This window comes from Sus scrofa, chromosome 15, assembly GCF_000003025.6.
Source record: "Sus scrofa isolate TJ Tabasco breed Duroc chromosome 15, Sscrofa11.1, whole genome shotgun sequence".
NCBI lineage: Eukaryota > Metazoa > Chordata > Mammalia > Artiodactyla > Suidae > Sus > Sus scrofa.
The window spans coordinates 93,747,624-93,770,556 of NC_010457.5; the positions used below are offsets into that span (position 1 = coordinate 93,747,624).

The following is a 22,933-nucleotide window of genomic DNA, read 5'->3' on the forward strand; positions in this document are numbered from 1 at the left end:
ATATTATATGGTGTGCATTGGAATATTGGCTAGAGAGGGCATGTGTTATAGATTAGTTTCTTATGGAAAAGAAAAGAAAGAGGACACAAAACAGATAAGTTTTGATAGAAGGTCAGGTTCAAAGAAAAATTCTGTGACTTGAACCAAATTTGGGAAGGTGACATCCAAGTAAGGCTACAGTGTGAGACTTTGATTCTCAGGCAGACTTCTGAATGCCTTTTCTTCAAAAAGAAAGGAGATTGAAAGTAAATTTTCCTAATAAGTTAATAAAATAAAATTAAGTTATATATAAAAGTCATCTATTTCAAAACCATTTTCTTAGAACTGGACCTGCTTATCTCCTGGGACTTTAGCTACATTGCATCCATGGAACAGATGTGGAAGGAGTAAAAGGTAACTCAACTGAATGCAGTTTTAGCAAGTCTATGAAATATTTATATACTGAATATACCAAAATATCACTTAAAAATACTAGTTTAATTTTATTCCATTATCCATCACATACCTAAACATAAACACTGCCAAGGAGCTTCAAATATATTCATAGAACTAATTGTTTCAATTTTGACTCATTCTCTACATCAAGGAACTACCCTACTTTTTTTTTTTTTTTTTTTTTTTTAATAAAACAGACTCTATGTATCCCGAAATCTTTCCAGGCTAGTAAAAACTCCATTTGTTCAGGAATTTATTCATTATTTCTCAGCAAAATGCAGGTCAGTTTTACTGTGCTTAAGGGAAAAAAATAAAAGCACAAACACATGCCTAATCTAATTTGTAGCGATCAAGATTTAAGAGGAAATGGGGAAGGGTTGGAGAAAGAAGTTTTTTTTTAAAAGAACACTCAGAGAGACATAACACTTGTAGCATCTTAAGACTTAAACACAAGCTCTTGATGTAATGTTCAGTTGTTCCTTCTTCACTGGCCCCAAGTTGTTTTTTTTTTTTTTTTTTTTTTTTTTAGTACAAACTCATGCAAAGAAGATTCTTATATCAGAATCACTCATTTGCCTTAGAATGGCCAGTATCCTTCTGTCCTCTCAAAAGAAAGTATAAGCCTTCTTTATAAAACTTCAGAGGTTTTGTGTTGGTGGCCAAAGACCAGAAAACTAGAAACTTTTTCTTTGTAGTTTATCTTCCCATGGTAACCAGCCAACCTCACTGTCCACCCAAGAGTCCATCCTACCAGAAACTCTAGCTAAAAATTTAGGACTAACATGGAAGCATAATATATTGATTTAAACTATAACTTACTTAACCATTTCTTCAGTAGAAAGCTCTGGAAAGAATGAGAAAAATTTTTAAAATAATTTCAAACTAGCACAAATGAATCTGATAGGTTCTTCGAACTCAGGAGCAAGTGCTATTTAAGATAAATGAAAATATTAAATATCTATAAAAAAATTGTATTTGCTATGAGAAGCATCCATATTTTTAAAATTCCGTAATGAAAAACTCTAAAGCTGATGGCCACAGAATAACTGTACTGAATAACAAAGACTTAATTAAAGGAATTCATAGCTACAAATTATCTGGTGAAATTCCATGTGCATACCTCCTTCCAAGTCAAACCCATCATTTTGTTTAAGTCTGAAAAACCAAAACAAAAGTGCTGCAAAGTAAGGAAAGTGTGAGTATGAAGAATGAGCCTACATCTTACACCAGTTTCTGCTTTCTGGAGTTAATTTCACAAAAATCTCCTGGGAATGAAGGGAGTGAAGAAACCAGCAGCCTCTGGAAAATGATGAGTCTTGCTGCAGGTTTGGGAAAAGATGTCACCCCCATTACTGTATCCAAATAGTCCTGGGAGCTGCCTTGTAAATCCCTGTGTGGTGAAGCAATTCCTCTCATTCCACATGTAACCCAGAGCAGTGCAGTGTGGAAAATAAGTTTCCAATTTTTAATACAGACTTTTATGACTATCATATTTTCAGAAAATAAACTCTGAAACAGACAGAGCTGGTAGACAGACATGAGGTAGCACTGGGGCATGGAATGAATGGTGCTTGGCTTGCTCACGTCCTGGGAAGAGTCACAGAGAATGAAATGTGTGTGGGGTGTGAAACAGGAGAACAGGAGTAATGCTTCAAATCACATGGCCATTAGAAAGCCTTCAATGGAAAGAGGTTCTAGTTTCTTTCGTTTTTCCCCATAGTAAACCTACCTAAGAAAAAAGCTCTTCTATTTGAAGAGTGAAATTTATAAATGGGCATAAAATACAGCCTATTTAGGTATCAGGTTAAAATACTGATGTAGTGTCCAAATGATCAAAATGGAATTATGTTTCACACTAATTTTAATATCTTTGAAGGCAAAAGTTGTTTATTTTTTTCTATAACATATAACAGTTTGGTTCTCATAATCACCAAATAAGCATTTTTTTTATCATTGCCATGTTATTAAACAGTAATGGAATGATAATATCAACTGGATAATAATGTTGGATAATAACATCAATAATCATTCGATGAGCTCCTACAATTTGTTAGGAGCCATACTACTACACAGGTGGTTTATATACATGATAGTCTTCAAAATAATTATTTAAGGTAAATATTATTTTTCCAATTTTATAGATGAACCAAGATGTAAAAAAATCAAGAAAATAGCCCAAAAATATACAAATATAATTTGCAAAATCTGAATTTGAAATCAGTTTACTTTTATTTGAATAACTACAGAGTGTGAGAGATATTTTTTAGATTTTCAAAAATAATACTCAAGTGGAATACACACATGGAATAACCATTGTGTACCAAACACATAAAATAAATTTATGAAATCAAGTGGAACCTAGAAAGCAGACTTAAAAAAAAGGATAAGTGTGTGTATGCCTGTGTGTAGTGGCAGGTAAGAACTAGAGGCAATTCCTTATTTTGAGGCAAAAAATGACAGCTACTATGACTTAAATTCTAGAAATGGGCCACATCATGGAAAGTCTTGAATGCCTTGCTTAGGAGCTTGAACATTATTTTTTCTCAAGTTATTGGGAATTAATGGAAAGTTTTAAGGAAGGTAATAATGTGATCATACTTTAATTTTATATTACAGTGGCGAAAGAGGAGGTCTATATAGGTGTGGGTGGGAAGTAGCCACGTGGATGGCAAGGAGACAAACTTAGATGCCACTGTGGTAAACTGCAGTGATCCAAGGATTATTGCAATAATGATGGTGAGAGCCTAAACTGAGGCATTGGTAGTACAGAGGACAGGAGGTATATCTGGGAAGGAATTAGCCGGTAAAATGGTAGAATCTAATGACTGATTAGATTTTTGCTTGAATAACCAGGTAGGATGATGTTGCCATTAACTGACAAAAAGAATACATGAGAAAGATGATCCTGTCTTAGACGGAAGATACTGAGTTGCGTTTTGGACACTGAACTTGAAGTGGCCATGGACCACCCAGTGGGAAACTGGGTATTCTGAAGTTCATGTAGAACGTCAGGATTGGAAAGAGAGATCCAAGAATGATCAGCAACCGGCTATTAAGAAAAACTCTGAGTGAGTAAGATTCTTAGATAATCTAACACACGGAGAGGACTAGTGGACTAACTCCTATGACAAAACAATGTGCTAAGGATAAATAAAGAGAAGAAGACCATTAAACTGAGAGGAAAAGGTCAGGAAGGTATAGGGAGAACCTTCAGAGAGTAGCCTTTCAGGAAAGTTGGAGTGGTCAGTGGTAGGTGAAAGGACCCCAGTGGAACATCACACATTTCAGTTCTCCTCTTATTAGACCAACTTAAGTGGAATGGAGAGGGTTTGTGGGATGTGCACACAGTCAGAGTACAGTTGGATGAGTGAGGGCATGGAGGCAGATAGAAAACTGCACTGCTCCTTTAAAGCAACTGAACTTTTCATTTAAAGGGAGGGTGGGAGCCGGACACAGGCCCTGGGAGAGAGCCGAGCTTGTTTACAGGCTAAGGGGAAAAAGCTCATACAAAGGAAGCTGTTGAAGCTATGGAAAAGAGAGCATGATTGATGGAGCAAGTTCCCCCAGGATATGGAGAACAAACAAAATACAGAAGGAGAACAAATCCATAAGGTTCCTCAAAACAAAATCAAAGATCTGGTAAAAGTAAAAAAAAAATATACCACCAAGGTCTGTATCTGTGATGACTGAAATCAGTTACAATATTACTTTCTGTGTCTCATTTAAGTGCTCTAAAACTATCTTCAGGTAAAGTTCCCAAATGACCCTCCTAATAGTCCTACCAGATTGACAGGGGTGTGTATAATTCCATCAATATCAGATGAGCACCCAAAGGCTCACTGAAGTTAAGGGACTCTGCTAAATAGCAGAAATGGACCAGAATCCAGGAGTTCTCTCCAATGATAGATGGACCATGGCTTACTTTACTTTCTTAAGTATAAAGACTAAAATGAGCCTATGATGCTTATCTTGCAAGTAATGTTTTGAATAACCCAGTCTACTGTCATCTTGAAACTGAATTTATAATTCTGATTGAATGGACACCTGGGAAAAAAAGATAAAACAAAAAAAAAAAGAAAGAAAAAAGAAAAACAACTATAAAAATGTTTTTCCTTCTCCCTATATCTAACTAATACAAAAAAAAGATATAAATATTTTTGAGCTTGAAAATTATAGCAGAACCTAGAGGGACAAAGTTCCATTATTTTATTAATATTAATTTATTAATATTGCTAATATTACTGACTTATCTGTAGAAGGAAACACATGGGTAAGGAAAATCTTGTTCCTTAGAGAACATATAAAATATAAGTGAATTTCTGTTGAAGGATTATTTTTAAACATACAAATAAAATAAAATAAAAACACCAAGGTTGCCAATGTAGTCACAACTTTAAGGCAAAATTTTCCATTGGCTAGATGGCCCTCCATGCAAATGTCAAGAATTCATGCTGTTTTAAATATGGAGTTCCCGTCATGGAGCAGTGGTTAACAAACCTGACTAGGAACCATGAGGTTGCAGGTTCGATCCCTGGCCTTGCTCAGTGGGTTAAGGATCTGGCATTGCCGTGAGCTGCGGTGTAGGTTGCAGACGCGGCTCGGATCCCGCGTTGCTGTGTCTCCGGCATAGGTTGGTGGCTACAGCTCCAATTGGATCCCTAGCCTGGGAACCTCCATATGCCGTGGGAGCGGCCCTAGAAAAGGCAAAAAGACCAAAAAAAAAAAAAAAAAAAGTTTAAATATTGAATATAATGGCTCATCAGTCTTAAATGAAATTTAGAAAAAATTCACCTAGAGACTCTCATACTGAGTGAAAGAAGTCAGAAAGACAAATACCATATGATATCACTTATATCTGGAATCTAATATATGGCACAAATTAACCTTTCCACAGAAAAGAAAATCATGGACTTGGAGAATAGACTTGTGGTTGCCAAGAGGGAGGGAGTGGGATGGATTGGGAGCTTGGGGTTAATAGATGCGAACTATTGCTTTGGAGTGGATAAGCAATGAGATTCTGCTGTGTAGCACTGAGAACTATGTCTAGTCACTTCTGATGGAGCATGATAATGAGAGAAAAAAGAATGTAAACATGTATGTGTAACTGGGTCACCACGCTGTACAGTAGGAAAAAAATGTACTGGGGAAATAATAAAAAAATTTAAAAAAAAAGAAAAAATTCACCTGAAATTTAAATGGAAGGAAATTTGAATTGTCAATATGTTCCCAGCAATTCCATCATCTTATATAAACTTGTGCAACTTGCCCAAATTCATACAATAGGTCAATTAATAATTAACAATTTTAGTCTTTTTATCCTACAATTTCCTCTCATGTGCCAATCTAAACTTTTCAATGCTGAAATCTCAGAGCAAAAAAAAGACTACAGTCAAAAAGTGATCCATTTTTAAACATTTTATAAGTCGCCATATAAGGCTAAGTGATGATGCATGAATTATCCTTCAAGCAGGATTTTAAAAAAGAAAAAAAACCCAGATTAACATGACTTCAATCTTCTAAGTCCCCTCTTCTCAAAACAAAGCATTCTCTATGTTTTTACCTCATATATTGTGTTAGGTGCATTTCTAGAATGATGAACACAATAAGTGTTAGGTCTGTGGTGATATGATAGAAGTGTAAAGAGAAAGTAAGAGAGAGAAAATGAAAACTATATATTCACCTGTAAACAGATTAATAGTGCGTGCCCTTTGGTAGCAGAATATTCATCTAACCCACCATGAGGAGGACTTGGGCCTTGAGCTGCTTTTCCAGAGATAACGATGAATTTGCAATGGTTTACCTACAAACTTTAATTAGGCAACCTTATAACTGAAAGGAATAACTAGAATAGTAAGTTATTACCAAAGTCACAGTGTTCAGCCTTGGAACAGGAAAGCAACTAGTATCCACATCAAGATCAAGAGTGTTAGGTGGATTTTCACCACAGTGGTTCACAGCATGAATCAGAATCACCCAGAGAGCTTCCCACCCATAGCTATAAATCAGGATATATGGAAATGAGGGGAGCCTAGAATCTATATTGGCAACCACTTCTTCAGGTGATTCTTCATGCAGCCAGCTCAACATTGATCTGTGGATTGTTTACCTACTAACCTAAAGAATCATAGTCCAAGTATACATCATGTTTGTCAATATAAAAAATTTGTTATATCTATCAATCTACCAATCTACATATATAGAGTGAGATACTCTTCAAAATAAAGCCTCATTCTAGTTTGAATAAAAGTTATAGTTACTTCTAAATTTATCTGATGAGAATAAGGAAAGAACTGTAACCTAATATTTAAGTGCCATCCAGTATTCTTTGCTTTATAATCTGCTCAGAAATAAACAATAAGCAGAGTAGAATTGTTTACTCAACTATATTCTGCCCACTAAAACCAGAAGATCTATTCCACTGAAAGTGGCTGACAATTATACTCACTGTGGTCGGGCTTGTAGTTGCCCCCTAATATCTATTTGCCCATTTATATCCTTCATAATATAACTCTATTTAGTAGAGTACATTGCCAGTGCTACCTAGCTAAGACTATGTTTCCCAGAAGCCCTTAGAGCTTTGTGAGACCATATGACTAAATTCTAGCTAACTTACAAGTAAGTTGAAATATGGGGATTTAATAGTCTCCATTTAAAAAGAGGGAATTTTGTCTCCCATCTTCTGTCCAGATGCTTGAAGGTAAATATAATGGCTGGAACTCTAGCAGCTGCATAGGAATATAACAAGGGCTGTCCCCTAAAGATATGAGAGCTGGAAAAAAACTGAATCCCTAATTTGTAGAGCTGGTATACCAGCTTTTCACTACATAACTAAAAGCTTATTTTATGTAAGCAAAAAACAAAACAATATTTTTTTTGGTTTAAACTACTGCATTCTGCTATAAGCACCTGAACATTGATTAAAACATCCACTGCAAAAGCAGAGTTTGCATACCCTACATGATCTGAAGTATCTATGTCAACAGTAATGAGTTTATAACAATCTATGAATGAACAAGTATCTTAGGCTATGTATTCATATTCTTAATCTCCTTTAAAATGAACCCATCCAAACACTAGTGTTAATCATTAGTTTCTTCATGTTTGTTTTTAACAATGAGATAAATGGTAGATATAATAAAAAATATAGGGGACTATGCTATAGAAAAGACCATGAGCCCCTCACTTCTTAGCCCCTCACAACTTAGCCAAGCAGAAGTTGGCTTGGGTCCAGGATATTAGTGTAGAGCTGCAACAAGAGGGTTGCAAATTTATGGTCCATGAGCCAGACTTGGCACCCAGATATATTGCATTTGGCTTATGCAACACTTTCTGAAAACATTAGATTTGAATGCCTTCAAGTGGGCATGCACCTTCAGTTCTCCACAGGCCCACCATCCCCTGATGATGTACGAACACCCGCTTGCTTCACTTGTTGATGTTACCTGCCTGGTCTCTGAGAAGCATTGACGTTTATAGTCTCTGGAAAGAAAATGGTACGTTTCTGTTCTGCACCTTCCCTTCTGTCCATTGCTTCTCTCTTTCATTGTTGAAATCAACGATTCATCACAAGGATTATTTTCTAAGATTAGGTGTAGCCACTTCTAAAAACAAGAATGTATATAAGCTCACTAGGTGTTAGACTTTTATTTTGGAATATAAAAGTTACTACAAATGCACTAGTATTTTCTCCTACAAAAAACAAATGGGGAATCTCTCAAAGCACCCTGCCCCACAAGTAACACACACACACATACACACAACTCATGAAAAGCTGATTTTGTCATCTTAACTCATTTTTGTAACTTAATTTTACCTAATAGTCTCAACTAAAGTTAGCTGAACTCTCAAACTTTCTCATTTTTATAAATTTAAAATATCAATTCAGTTCTTAAAATTTAGTGAGAAGTAGTACTGATTTTGGCCTAACAGGCCTAAAACTTTATTTACTTTCTCTTATCTCATCATTCACAAATATTTCTATCAGACAGGTACTATGTAACATAAGTTTTAAATTTCTGGTAAATAATCACAGTCAAACAGAAGAAAAATATACCTTGAAGTCTTGAAAAGAAAAAATAAAAGCTTATAAATATGTACTTACATGTGAAAATAAGTATATACATTTAAAAGGGGACATATTTGTATACAAAGTCAATACGACGTTATATGACTTACTTATAGCTAAAAGTTGAAAAACATATATGTTTTTACATGTATCCTTACATATTTCTTTGGTTTTAAAGCATTTACCTGAACTTACTTTTCCCCAAATTTAAAATCACATGGGAGTTTCAAATTTCTGACCACTTTTGTTAAGCTTGTAACAAGTCTGTACAGGGGAAAAAAGTATTGCCAAGTATCCATACAACATAAATTAAAGCAAAATATGCATGGTAAATCAGCACAAGTTATGTAGCTCTGAATATCCTGGATTCTGGAATTCTTTTCTATATCATCTTTAATTAGGACTACAACTGTTTTCTTTGGTATTGAATTTTTATCACATATATTCTCACAGTTTGAATAGTAAAACTGAGGAATTTATTTTTCACAATACGTATGCAAGCAACTACCCTTTTTCTGTAAAATCTAATGTTTAGTATTCCAGTTTCTACGCTATTTGGTTATACTGAGGGGGAGGTGAGTTGGTGTGGAATCAGGGACTTTTTGCATCAAGCCTCAAATTTTAACATTTATATAAATTAGTATTATGATAATTATAAGTATTTGGGAAAGTCTTTTAACATGTGGCCTATTCCACATACCTTATGAAACATCCTTTTCAGTTATGCACATGTTCCATTATTTTCATGTTATAAATGTAAGTTATTTATTTTAAAATATGTTAACAAGGAAAGTTGTATTAATGAAGCTTTAAATTAAAACTGTTGGGGTTTTTAGGGGGGAGGGGAGTCAACTATTTCTTTTATATTTAGATTTTCTACCTCTACTGGAATTTTTCTGTATTTTTTCTTCCCTTTCCTGACTACTACTTCCTATTCAACTACCTCCCCAACCCTTCCAAACAACACATGCTTTTTATAACACTGCAAAGAAACTCAAGAGTTTATCTTTTATAAATGATCTCATTTTTTTCCGACATAAAAAGTAACATAAAAAGTTTCAAGATTTTAGAAAGTGCCCCCTCTATGGGACTCTGGACAGACTGTTGGGTATTCTTCCCAGATTCTTATTTTCACTCTTTAAATGTTTTTTAGATCTTAGGTGTCTAGATTAATTTTAATGAACATCTATGAAACAAAAAATACACAGAAGCAGGTATTAAAATATATATATACACACATTGCACATACATATATGTGTATATATACACAAATATATAAATGAAAGACAATAACAGAAAAGTTCAATAAATGTGCTAAGTTTTAAAAGCTTGAGTTTGATGTTAAATTGTTATGAAAATCTATAATGGCCTATTATGAAAGAGTACATGTCTGTATTTGAAACTTCAGGCCTAGAGGGCAAGGATTTAATAATCAGTGGAACCAGTTTAAATATTTTCTTATATTCTATAGCAGCCAAGCATTTTTGCTTAACCACAGAACCTAACGCTAACATATGTAAATTGCATAGGAAAAAAAAAACTGGTAACCAGGCAAGATTTGTCTTACATTTTTAAAAAAGGAAAGAGAAGAAAGGAAACCTGTGCCTCATGAATAATATCCATACAAATAGTCCATGATAAATAAATTATATAAGGCATGCCAATTTCCTGCCTTCCGCCATCCAACAGAGAACCACCACTGTCCTGATAATCAAGTCAGTAGGGTGGGAAAATAAGAAATCTGGCTTCTATCAGCCTCTGCCATGGAGATATAAACGAGACTGTCTCTCAGAAAGCAAAAGTGATTGTAAGATCACAAATGAAAATGGGAAAGACAAAGACGTAAAAGTTGGTAAACAGAAAAGAATAAAGATCCAAAGACAAAGAAAAATCAGTTATCAGAGTGGCTGCAGAGGTTTTTCTAAACAAAGAATTTTATGAAGCAGCTGAAGTTCAGTACAAAAAAGACTCCACCCTACTCTGCTTCTGCGGCAACTTCTTGCTCTGAAAACTCCAGCCCACATAACAGAACTCCTCTAACTAAAAGTGCCTTTAGGACTCCGTTTTAAGCAGTCTCTTTTCTTTGAAACGTCCCACTCTCCACATTCAGGCAAAAGGACTTATCCCAGGCTTTCCCAGAAATATTTCAGCAGTGTACTCTTCCCAGGGGCAGATGTAGAAGCTCCGGATTTACAAACATCCCAATTGTCTTCGGAGCCGTTTCCCAGGTGCAAATCTGTCAGCCCCCTTCTCAACTTCAAACCAGAACCTCCTCTTCATGCTCTTCCTGAGGCTTAACATTCCACCTATTTCCCAAACCATGCAATAAACACCACAAGGAAAGGCAAATGGCAAACTCACCATCCTCGTCTTCTTCCTGGGCTTTTATTGAGACAAATTGCCCTAATAAAACAGTAAGAATGAGGAGAGGTCTTGCTTCTGCCCAGTTTGCCATCATGTCTAAATATTAGACATGTGGGTCCTCCTGGGAGTGAAAAGTAGATTCTAAGGTTATTGTAGCACCATGAAGTCAGCTCCGGGCTCTTCTTTCAGCACTAGCCCCAGGGCAGCCTCTGCAAACCCCCTTTTTCAGCACCAGCTCCGGCACAGTCTGCGAAAACTTTTTTCAAGCGATGCAGCTTTAAATAGGAAGAATGCTGCCTCCACTTCTTTTCCTGCCCCTTTTCAGCTTGTTCAGGCTCATAACCATCCAGTGTCTGCCAAGCAACGGTCTGATTGATGGTAAACAACCAAATCAGAACACGCGCCTCCTGTGCCTTTAACTGTCCTTAATTCATTTATGTTTTAAACATAAATATGGCTTAATCGCAGAAAAAAACGTTTGTTTCTCGTTCCTTTTTTTTTTTTTTTTAAAAAAAAAAAAAAGCCTGTTAGAAGGAAAGAGTCTTAGAGTCTTATTCTCCCGTCCCTAACCCTTCCCCCAGACACACACCCATTCACTTTTTCCCTATAAGCTGAAAAAGACATTAGGGAGGAATTACAGTCTTTTAGCCTAGTTTTTGGTATCTATATAATTCAGGATTCTCGTCCATCTTAAACTTTCAAAGGATCAAATTTTAACCCTTTCTTTTTACTAAGTGTGATTTATTCTTGTCCCCTTGTCACAGTATGTTTATTTTCCCAGATTCTAGAAGGGACTGTTAAATGTCCAGGTAAAGAAATTACTTTAGACAAATAAATGTGTGATGCATCATACTTTTAATTAAGATCATCTTCTTATCTCTCTGTATTATTTATGAAAACCTATCTGCAGATCCCTTTTGTTCCTGAGAGTTTTATTGTGGAGAAAAATAAACCACTGTGCCAGTGTGGAGGACTGGGAAATACACTGCATTTGGAGGCAGAAAACTTCACTTCACACATCAGCTCTGCTACTCACCCATTTTGTAAACACAAAGTCTTTATCTCTGTGCACTCCAATTTTCTCATTTGAGAATAGGGCTTTGCCCTGACCAATGGACAGGGTTTAGTGACACTAAAATAATATGAGTAATATTAACTAAGTTCCAAGTTACAGAGAAATACAAAAAAGTAGATGGTGGTGTTATTAACCCTAAACCCAGTTTTTCAGGGAATATGGTATTCCAGTTTCACGTGACATTCAAGAGCAATATACATGAACTTTTGTGCCACACTCATGTTTGCTAAGATCTTAATGACCCCAGAGTGTTCCACATAATACATTTGCCACCTTGAGTCTACCCAGAATCAGAATGGCTGTTCTACACAAGAAAGGTAAGTCAATGGTTTATAACAACTCAGCAGTGATCACAGCGATCAGGTAGCCAGCACTGTCCTAAGCACTGGAGGGAGAGGATGATTCAAAAATAAGTAAAAGGTGGGAGTTCACATCGTGGCGCAGTGGTTAACGAATCCGACTAGGAACCATGAGGTTGCGGGTTCCACCCCTGGCCTTGCTCAGCTGGTTAAGGATCCTGCGTTGCCGTGAGCTGTGGTGTAGGTTGCAGATGTGGCTTGGATCCCGCGTTGCCGTGGCTGTGGCATAGGCTGATGGCTACAGCTCCGATTAGACCCCTAGCCTGGGAACCTCCATGTGCCATGGGAGCGGCCCTAGAAAAGGCAAAAAAAAAAAAGACAAAAAAAAAAAAAAAAGTAAAAGGCAAAAAAATAAATAAATAAGTAAAAGTCATGCCCACTGTCTCCAAGGAACACTAATGTAGACACTAAGAAAAGAAATTTTCATGAAACTAGAAATATAAGCCAGAGCACATAAATATATGTGGGGTACCTTAAGCCCAGTAGAAATTCAGAGAAAAGAGAGATTATAGGATAATATTAGATAAGTGAAGCATTATCATCACTTTTCTTAATAGAAGTATCCAATTACCTTTTAATTTTAACTTTGGAGTTAGAGTCTCTGCAGAAGTATTCCAGAGGAAGTCAGGTCTCCAAGCAGCTGTACCCTCTAACTTTTCACTTAGACATGTCCTGTTTCAATTACTTCCATCAACATAATACTTAAATTCCCTGCTCCCATTTAAAGGAATGGGCCGAGTAAGGACCAAAACTCACCCTTCTACTAGTTCTATCTAGAATATCTGACAGAGGACTTGGAAAAAACACCTTGCTAAATATTTGAAAAGAAAAACAGGAAAATGCAGAGAAGAAAATTTACTCCAATTGCTTGTCACTTCTATTCTATTTTGAAATGCTTTTAGCCATCAACACACCAATACCAAAGGCTTGGTACAATTTTCAGGCATCTTATGTGGAATCTTTACTGGACCGCAGAGACTAAAGACAGTTATGGAGAATCTGCAATTCTCAAGTATTCTGGATGCTGAGGGCACAGAGATAATAACATAACAGGACTTGCAGCAGAATCAGTATATATAAACAGTGCTTGCTCAGATCAGCATCTTAGTATCTGTTATTAAAGCAGCTTATCAATACAGTTATTTAAAATCTAACTGTAAGGCAACCTCTCACAGTGTCTTCCTGTTTCAGCCTCCTCTTACCATCATACAAAAAGCACATGGTATGATAAGGGCAGAGCAAATATTTTCAAGAGAACTGAGATAAATTAGCATTCTCTCTTATCCTTGCAAGCTTTGTGCCTTGGGCTTTTCTTCTGTGTTTGGCTTTAGGATCTTATATTACACTTCAGAAAAGAGTAAAACACATACAAGTGTTGACCATGTCTGTTTAGTAGATGTGGCTTAATTCCAGAAGATTTGACTATTTCTCAGTCCTCGAAGAACTGATTCTAGGTTTCAGTGCTTGAGTGGGAAGCTCAGAAACCTGTCACAAATCCAGTGTAATAATATATGCCTTGTGGATGAAGTTTTACTAATTCATTTTTCACAGCAATTCTGGGAGGTATTTATTATTTTTCTCAGGTCATACATAGGGAATCTCCCTTCAAAGAAGTTTCAACTTTGCTAAACTAATAAGTGGTAGATTAAGGATTCTATTACTCCAAAGTGAGTGTTCTCACCACTTCCTAGCCTTTAGATCTACTGACATAATCTTTCAAGGCTCAGAAAATGTCTTAGCACCCTTCAGAGTTAATCTCTCCCTCTGTACTCTTCATCATTTCCCTTTACCTCTCCCTCAATTTCTTCAAAAAAGAAGCAAAAAAAAAAAAAAAAAAAAAAAAAGAACCAAAGGGTTTCCCTCTTGACTCCACATCTTTTACAGTTTCTTTTCCCTTCCCTTCCCCTCCTGGTTATACTTCACCCTGTAGCATCAGTTTGTCATCACCAGCACTACAAGAGACACCAATATCCCTTTGATAAACTCAAAGATCTTTCCTCTTTCCTCCTATAATGTCTGATACTCAAGCTATGCCATTCTTCTTACTGAAACTTTTTCCTCCCATGGCTTTCTGGTCCCATATGCTACTCCTCCTCCTTCTCTGCTTTTGGAACCAGATTTCCTTTGCTAATTCCTCTCAGAAAATTATCCTTCTTTCTGTGTTGAACTATCAGCTTTTTTCTCTCTCCTTGCTCATTGTCTTGGGCTTTTTTAACTGTTAGGTCCCTTGACTTTATTTCCATTTACATATTAATAACTTCAAGCCAAGGCTCCCATCCTGACCTGCAGACCTGTATTCCTAGATGCTCGAACAGAGCATCTGCCTCTGGACAAGTCCATGAAGCTCAGAGTCCAGAATGAAACAAACCATGATCTCCCATTGTTCTTTATAACAATTAATGCTACTACAATTACCCTAGTCCCAAAGATAAGACACAGAAAAGGACACTCTTCCTTTCCCTCAACCCAATTCCAATTTTTCACTGTCTCGTTAGTTTTTCTCTGCATTGTGTTTTTTTTTTTTTAATTTGAAGTATATTTGATTTAAAATATAACTTAGTTTCAGGTGTACAACACAATGATTCAATATTTCTATAGATTATACTCTAAAGTTATTTTACAATATTGGCTATATTCCCTGTACTATGCAATATATCCTTGTAGCTTATTTATTTTATTTTGTTTTATTGAAGTCTAGTTGATTCACAATGTTGTGTTAGCTTCAGATGTATAGCAAAGTGATTCAGTTTTATATATATATTCTTTTTTCAGATTCTTTCCACAGGTTATTACAAAAGATTGAGTATAATTCTCTGTACTATAAGGTAGTTCCTCTGATGGTTATCTATTTTATATTTAGTAGCGTGTATATGTGAATCCCAAACTCCTAATTTATTCCTCCCTCCTTTCCCCTTTGGTATCATAAATTTGTTTTCTATGTTTGTGAATGTATTTGTGTTTTGTATTTAAAAATTTTTTTTTGGCTTTTTTAGGGCTGCACCCACGACATATGGAAATTCCCAGGCTAGGGGTTGAATAGGATCCACAGCCGCCCGCCTACGCCACAGCCAGAGCATCCAAGATCTGAGCTGCATCCACTCAAAGAACCCACTGAGCAAGGCCAGGAATCAAACCTGCACCCTCATGGATACTAGTTGGGATCTTAACCCCCGAGCTACAAAAGGTACTCCTATTTGTGTTTTGTAAATAAGTTCATTTGTATCATTTTTTTTTAGATTCCACATATAAGTGATATCATAAGATATTTTTATTTCTCTGTCTTACTTCACTTAGTATGATAATCTCTAGGTCCATCCATGTTGCTGAAATAGTATTATTTCACTCTTTTTTATGGCTAAGTAGTATTCGTGTGTGTGTGTGTGTGTGTGTGTGTGTGTGTGTGTACCGTTATCTTCTTTATCCATTCATCTGTCCATGGTCATTCAGGTTGCTTTGCTATTTTAAATAGTACTACAACAAACAGTGGACTACATGAGTCTTTTCAAATTATAGTTTTCCTCCAGATATATGCCCAGGAGAGGGATCACTGGATTATATAGTAACTCTATTTTCAGTTTTTTCAGAACCATCCATATTGTTCTCCATAGTGGCTGTATCAATTTACATTCCCACCAACAGTGTAGGAGGGTTCCCTTTTCTCCACACCCTGTCCAGTATTTATTATTTGCAGACTTTCTGATGATATCCACTCTAATTGCAGTGAAGTGATACCTCACTGCAGTTTTGATTTGCATTTCTCTGATAATTAGAGATGTTGAGCATCTTTTCATTTGCTTGTTGGCCATGTGTATGTCTTTCTAGAGAAATGTCTATTTAGATCTTCTGCCCATTTTTTGGATTTTTTTTTTTTTATTGAGCTGTATGAGCTATTTGTCTATTTTGGAAATTAGTCCCTTATCAGAAACATCATTTGCAAATATTTTCTCCCATTCTGTAGGTTGACTTTTTGTTTTATTTATGTTTTCCTTTGCTGTGCAAAAGCTTTAGTGAGGTCTCATTTGTTTATTTTTGTTTTTAATTTCCATTACTTTACGAGATGGATTCAAAAAAAATGTTACTGTGGCTTATTTATTTTATACATAGTAGTTTGTACCTCTTAATCCCTTACCCCTATCTTGCCCCTCCCCCATCCCTCTCCCCACTGGTAACCTACTAGTTTGTTTTCTATCTGTGAGTCCATTTGTTTTGCTATATTCATTCATTTTTTTTTAGATTCCACATATAAGTGATAACATACCATTTTTGTCTTTCTCTGTCTGACTTATTTCACTGAGTATATTAACTTCTAGTTCTACCCATGTTGTTGTAAATGCATTTATTATACCCTTTCTTTAAAAATTTAAATTAATTCCTAAGTACTTATATGATTAGCAACATATTTTGAAATAATAACAATAATAATAATAAAGAGGAAGAGAAGGAAAATGCCTATTTCTTGGTTCCATCTCCTCTGCTTTCCTCTTTTGGCTTCAGCCATTGGAAACACAGATTTTCCCAGGAACATAAGCAGTTTCACACCTCAGAATTTGCTCAGGCTCTGACCTTTGCCTGAAATAACCATCTCCCTAGTTTAATTCATTTTCTCATTCAGCAAATGTTTGTTGATTTCTATTATGTGCTAGGTTCTACTCAAAGCACTGAGGATATGGAGTGACATAGACATGGTTCTTAATGCTATGGAGCTTAAAACAGCAATAAATAAATGAACAAACAGTGATTTGCCATAACGTAAATAAAGAGATTGTCGTTGTAGAGTTGTTCAGGAGTCGGTGGTGGGAAGGATGCTGAAGATAGAGCTAACAGAATAGAACCTTTAAGGAGGTAACAGTGAATCTGAGACCTAAAATTTGAAAAGGAGCATTCTGTGGAGAACTAGGGGTGGGGGGTGGGGGTGGGATAATGGCATTTCAAGCAGGAGGAAGAGAAAATATGAGTGGCCTAGAATGTTGTATTAAATTTCTATGGCTGCCATAAAAATTACCACAAACTTAGTAGCTTAAAACAACAGAAATGTATTATCTTACAGTTCTGTAGGTCAGACGCCTGAGTCTCATTAGACTGAAATGAAGGCGTCAGCAGGACTGTGCTCCTTTTCCGAGGTTCTGGGGGGAAATCAATTTCTTCGTCTTTTCAAGCTTCTAGAGATCACCCACATTCTTGTAGCATCTTCCTCCATCTTCAAAGCCAGCAACATACCATCACTCCGACACTACCTCTATGGTCATCTCTCTCTCCCTGACCATCTGACCATAGCCAGGAAAGTTTCCCTGCTTGTAATGACACATGTGACTTGACTGCACTGGTTCCACCTGGATATCCAGGATAACTTCTCCATCTCAACATCCTTGATCACATTTCACAAAATCCTTTTTGACATGTAAAGTAACATATTCACAAGTTCTAGATATTAGGACATGGACATCTTTGGGAGGCCTTTATTCATCTTACCAAAGATAGGAATAAGCTTTGAGTGTGCAAAAGTAGAAAGAAAGCCATCACAGCTAGTCTGCTACATATAAGGTTGAAGATGAGGTCTGTCAGTAAAGCCTTACAGGTCACAGGTAAGAGTTTAGGTTTTTCTAAATGCAATGAGAATCCAATGAAGAGGTTTTAAACAGAAGAATGACATACTCTTATTTATGTCTGATTTTTTAAAAATCAGAATGGCTTGTAAGAAATATATTATAGCAAGGCAAGAATGGAAGTGAGAACACAGGTTAGGAAACACTTTTATACCAGATGACAGATGACGGAGGCTTGGACTAGGGAAGTGCAGTGGAAGTGGAAAGAAGTATAGGAATTCAGGGTATATTTTGAAAATAAAATCACTGATGAATTATGAGAAATTAAAGTGCAGATTTGAGAAGGACACCTCTGCCAACTAAGTGGATGACAGAGCCAGCAAAGCTCAAGTGTTGCCCCTAGGACAAACCAGGCTGCTCCTGTAATAGAACAGACCAACAAATTCTGTACGGGCCTCCCTAACCTCACACCATATTTGTATGTCTGATCTCCTTGTCACACTGAAAGCTCCTTAAGATTATGGACACTCTTTGGTCATTTACATTTGCCCAATAGTTACTGCTAAACACAGTGTATTGTTTGGAAAAGAATCAGAACTTGATGATTGAATGGCCATGACAGAAGTGACAATGAGCATAAATAAAAATGATTATAAGGTGTCATCTCCAGAGGACTAAGAATAAAATGGTTCTAGTGAAAGAAATATCTAAGCAAGGAAGAGAAACTGGTAAAAGAGTAGAAGAAAAGCACATAACTCATTAGGTGCCTTGCTACACATATATGCTATAAAATAGAAAAACCACACCTTTTAAACAGAAAAAGACTAGATATTGTAAATACACTTTCTTTCTAGCTGAAAACCACGGTGACAATAATAACTATAACGATAATAATGATGATAGTTAAAATGTATTAAGGACTCACTATGTGCCAAATACTATGTAAGTACTTTATATGTACTCATTAACTTAATCCTCAGATTAATGCTGTGGACTAAGTCCTATTATTTTCCTTGTTTTGCAGATGAAGAAAGGAAATTGAGACTCACAGAAGCTAAATAACTCATGTCAAGTCATACTAGACATGTCAAGAAATGACAAACTTGTCAAGAAATGGCTAGATCCAGGTTTGGAACTCTGGTTGCAAAGTCTTTTATCTATCTTAAGGTTCTGAGGTTCAAAGAAACTATATGATGTTATTTCTTTAGTGTAAACTCCATTACTGATTTTTTTTAAACAAATGACAATACCTACAGAATCTCTCAAAATGTCTTTAGCATAACATCTTTTCAAGTAAACAAATATGAACCAATTTCATTCTAAATGCTATCTATATCCAAATTTTATAAATATAGGTTAGCTCTATCTGAATATTTATATTAAAATATATCTTAACACCTCTTTATTTAAGACATATTTTCTCTTTTAACTTCTTAAAATATGAACTTTCTTTTTAACCTGGATATTTATATTTTAATATAATTCATATTTTGAGAAAAGTTTACAATTTTACATTTTAAAATATTGTTTTATCTCCTGAGGCAATCAACAGACACATTTAGAAGTTATGGAGAGTCCTGTGAGCCAAAATCATAAATGATCTGATTACTAATGTTGGTTCACACAGCACCTAACTCTTTACATATTGAGTACACACATACTTGCTGAGACTCAAAATAGACCAGTGAAATAATATTAGTAGGATGATGATTCTCACTTAATATTTGGAGGTTAAGTGACTTTTCAGACAATGCAAACAACACTTTCCAAAATGGTTTCCAAGCTCTAGTCCTCTACTCACTGTACTTCATGATAATTAAACTATAATCCAATTTTACTAAGCAGGAAAATAGCATCAAAAGAGTCTGCAGGCTAGATAAGAGAGTAGTAGGTTTCCACCACACTCACACACAAAGGTAACTATGTTATGTTTATTAAGGCATATTTTAAATAGAGTAAAATTCACCTTTTTTAGACATGTAGTTCTTTGAGTACGACAAAGGTATATAATCGTGTCACCACCATCACAATCTAGAGGATATTTTCTTCACCCCCAAAAGTTTTTCAATCTTCTCCTCCCAACCCCATTTCTGATACCACTAATCTGATTTCCATTCCCATAGCTTTGCCTTTCCAGAACATTATATAAATGGAATCAGACATCTGGTGTCTGGTTCTAAGATTCATCCATGTTGTTGTACGTATTGATAGTTCATTACTTTTTTTTAAAAGTCCTATGTTTATATTTAAAAAATTTATTCCCTCTTTCTTAACCATTAATCCATTATTTATTTGTTAAGCCTAATAAATTCTGAAATGTGGATGGATGATTGTTTGTATTGGAGTAGACAATTCTCTGTAGCTAAAATGAGAATCCATGAGTCAGGGCTTCCCCTGAGGGAAACTTTTTAGATGGCAGGAGTACGTACAGGCTACAAAGGGGAAATTGTCCAGAAACTCAGCAACACCAAAGGCCATTTATACCAAATGAGCTTGCCATGCTCCAAAGACTCTTTAAAAATATCAAAGGCTTTAGAGTCTCAAGTTGTTTCCCAACAAAATAAGGAGTTATGTCAGCCCATCTGACTCTTACAGTTTTTATATTATAACTTCTTACAATTCTTACATTATAAGTTCTTACATTGTAATTGACAATTATGTGGTGAACAGAGGTCTGGGAAATTGGTATGGAGAGGGCAGTAGAGGGCAAGGAAATCAATGTGATACATTTTCATTTAATATTTTACATTTTCCTGTGTCTTGGGGCAAAATATTCCCTCAGCCACTTTAGTAACTTTATTTTTGTTTTATAGAGCTATGGAATCCTCTACCTTTGTGAGGAAAGAAAAGAAGTTTTGTAAATTGGCTGCTGAGAAAGTATAGCATTTTACATAACCTGCCATTTCAAGTATCATTTATGTTGTAGTTCTGTTCTACACTTTACATTTGTGCCCCATGTTTGAATATGAAAAATAGTTACATCAGTTATCAGTGTGTTGGGAGTATTCAATGTCAACTTTTTAAAACATTTTTAAAACAATCTATGAGTAATAAAAAGATTTATCCCTATCTCCTTCTTGCCAATGTGCATATATCAAATGAGAAATGGCCAGCACTGGTCGAGTCTAAAGGCTGAAAAGCAGAAAATTCTACTCTCAGTCTCTACTATCACAATCATTTGTTTTTGTAAGGCTTTAATAATCATGAAAAAGCTGAAATATAATGAGACACCAACATCAAATGCTTTCACTGACATGTGGAATCTGAAAAAAGGACAGACTGAACTTCTTTGCAGAACAGATGCTGACTCACAGACATTGAAAAACTTATGGTCTCTGGAGGAGACAGTTTGCGGGGTAGGGGGATGTGTTTGGGCTGTGGGATGGAAATCCTGTGAAATCAGATTGTTATGATCATTATAAAACTACAGATGTGATAAATTCATTTGAGTAATAAAAAAAGAAAGAAAAAAGCTAAAATATATTATTGATTAAAAACATGACTCATTTGGATATAATTTTTATTTCAATATCTCCAAATAATCAATGAGTTCACTTTGGTATAAATACATAAGTATAAATTATGATAGGCTCTGACTGCAGAAATGAAAGTCTTAAATAAATTTTAAAATTAGTCATTTTGTAGCCAAGTTTTTCAATGTTCTAAACACAGGGACCCAAGAAGAAATTGGTCCACATAAATCTGATTTATGCAGCCACATAAATCTGAGTCCTCCCTGATACCCAAGGATAAAGAAAAGCAAAGCCTTCTGTGATCAATTATTACCAAAAAAAGAAGTGGGTTATTAGTCTTAATACATAGAAAATACTAATGCAGGCTTCACTCATCAGCTGAATAGTGTATTATTTTAATTTCTTTAAGTATGTGAGTGATATCATCTCATGAGATTAGGGGGAACACATGGATCTCATTTTCTTATTTTACAGACTTTTGTTTTCTCTGGAATAACTGCAATCATAAGATATTATTGGCGAGTAAAATTTTATAAATGTGCCTTGTCTTCTCTTTCAGCATCATCTCTACTTCCATGGTTTTGGAATGAGAGGAATACAGAAAATTGTTCCTGGGACATCTGAAATCTCCTCTCCATAAATACATAGCTAAAACCATCAAGGGACACAAAACATTTGGCAATTCCTTTCCCTCCAAACTAACTAAAATTATTTGTACACACATTTACTTGTAAGAAGAGATCCTTTATTAATTCACATCTTGTAGTCAATCTCTAAGGCCCATCATCTGGCTCCAAAAAACGCAACATGCTTAATTTACTAAATGCATTCTGGATTCTCCTCAAATTTTTATGAATCTGTTAAAAACTCTCCAATTATTTCAATTATTTGTGACTTGTATATCATTAATAACAAGAAGAATTAATAAGTTCACAGTGCTCCTAAGACACGAGCTCAACACCCTCATTTCATACCCACATCCTACTATGTCCTACCTAACTTAAGGAAGAGGAGGTTCCGGTTTCAGAAGTTACACACAATTCAATACAGTGCATGTTTGTTGTGAGACTGTTTTGAGGATGCAAATACATATAGGACCTAGCCTTGACCTTTCAAGGACTTACCTGGTTTGGTGGTAATAGACACATGCACTGATATCTATAATCTACAAAATACTGGCATAAATTCTATCATAAAATATACAGAACAATGGCCGAACAGGGTAGAGTAAAAGGACTTTGGAAAAAGCTTAGGGATGTAGTAGAATTTAAGCAAAGTATCAAAGAATGAATAACACTCCAACAAAGATGGGCTGAAGGGAGGTTAGGGAAGACACAGGGGAAAACAGTCAAGTGACAGCGAAACTGATAGTAATCTAGCAGAGTTACATCACAGACCACCAAACACTACAAAGTGGGGGAATAAAAACACAATGTTTTAAAAAGCATTAAGTATTTAAGTAAAACTTATACTTAATTATACTTAAAAATTTATTAAAGCCAGTATTTTATTTATTTATTTGTTTGTTTGTTAGTTTACTTATTTATTTACTGACCAGGCCTGCAGTATAAGAAAATTCCCAGGACATGAATGGAACCTGTGCTATGGCAGCAACCCAA

General features: G+C 35.5%; 1 protein-coding gene and 1 long non-coding RNA gene across 4 annotated transcripts in view; one reads left to right on the plus strand and one right to left on the minus strand.

The window, feature by feature from the left end:
* COL5A2 (collagen type V alpha 2 chain) overlaps positions 1-22,933 on the minus strand; it is a 369,276-nt gene that overhangs the window by 135,768 nt on the left and 210,575 nt on the right. The window contains 1 exon segment of one of the 3 annotated variants that reach the window (NM_001105289.1): positions 10,862-11,067. The exons of the other annotated variants lie outside the window; for them this stretch is intronic. Within the exon segment in view, the coding sequence (NP_001098759.1) occupies positions 10,862-10,958 (97 nt within the window). The 5' untranslated portion in view covers positions 10,959-11,067. 3 annotated transcript variants of the gene reach the window in all.
* On the plus strand, positions 632-22,198 carry LOC110257158. The gene is made up of 3 exons (XR_002339402.1): positions 632-7,928; positions 18,866-18,968; positions 21,874-22,198. It is a non-coding gene; the product is annotated as an uncharacterized LOC110257158 (long non-coding RNA).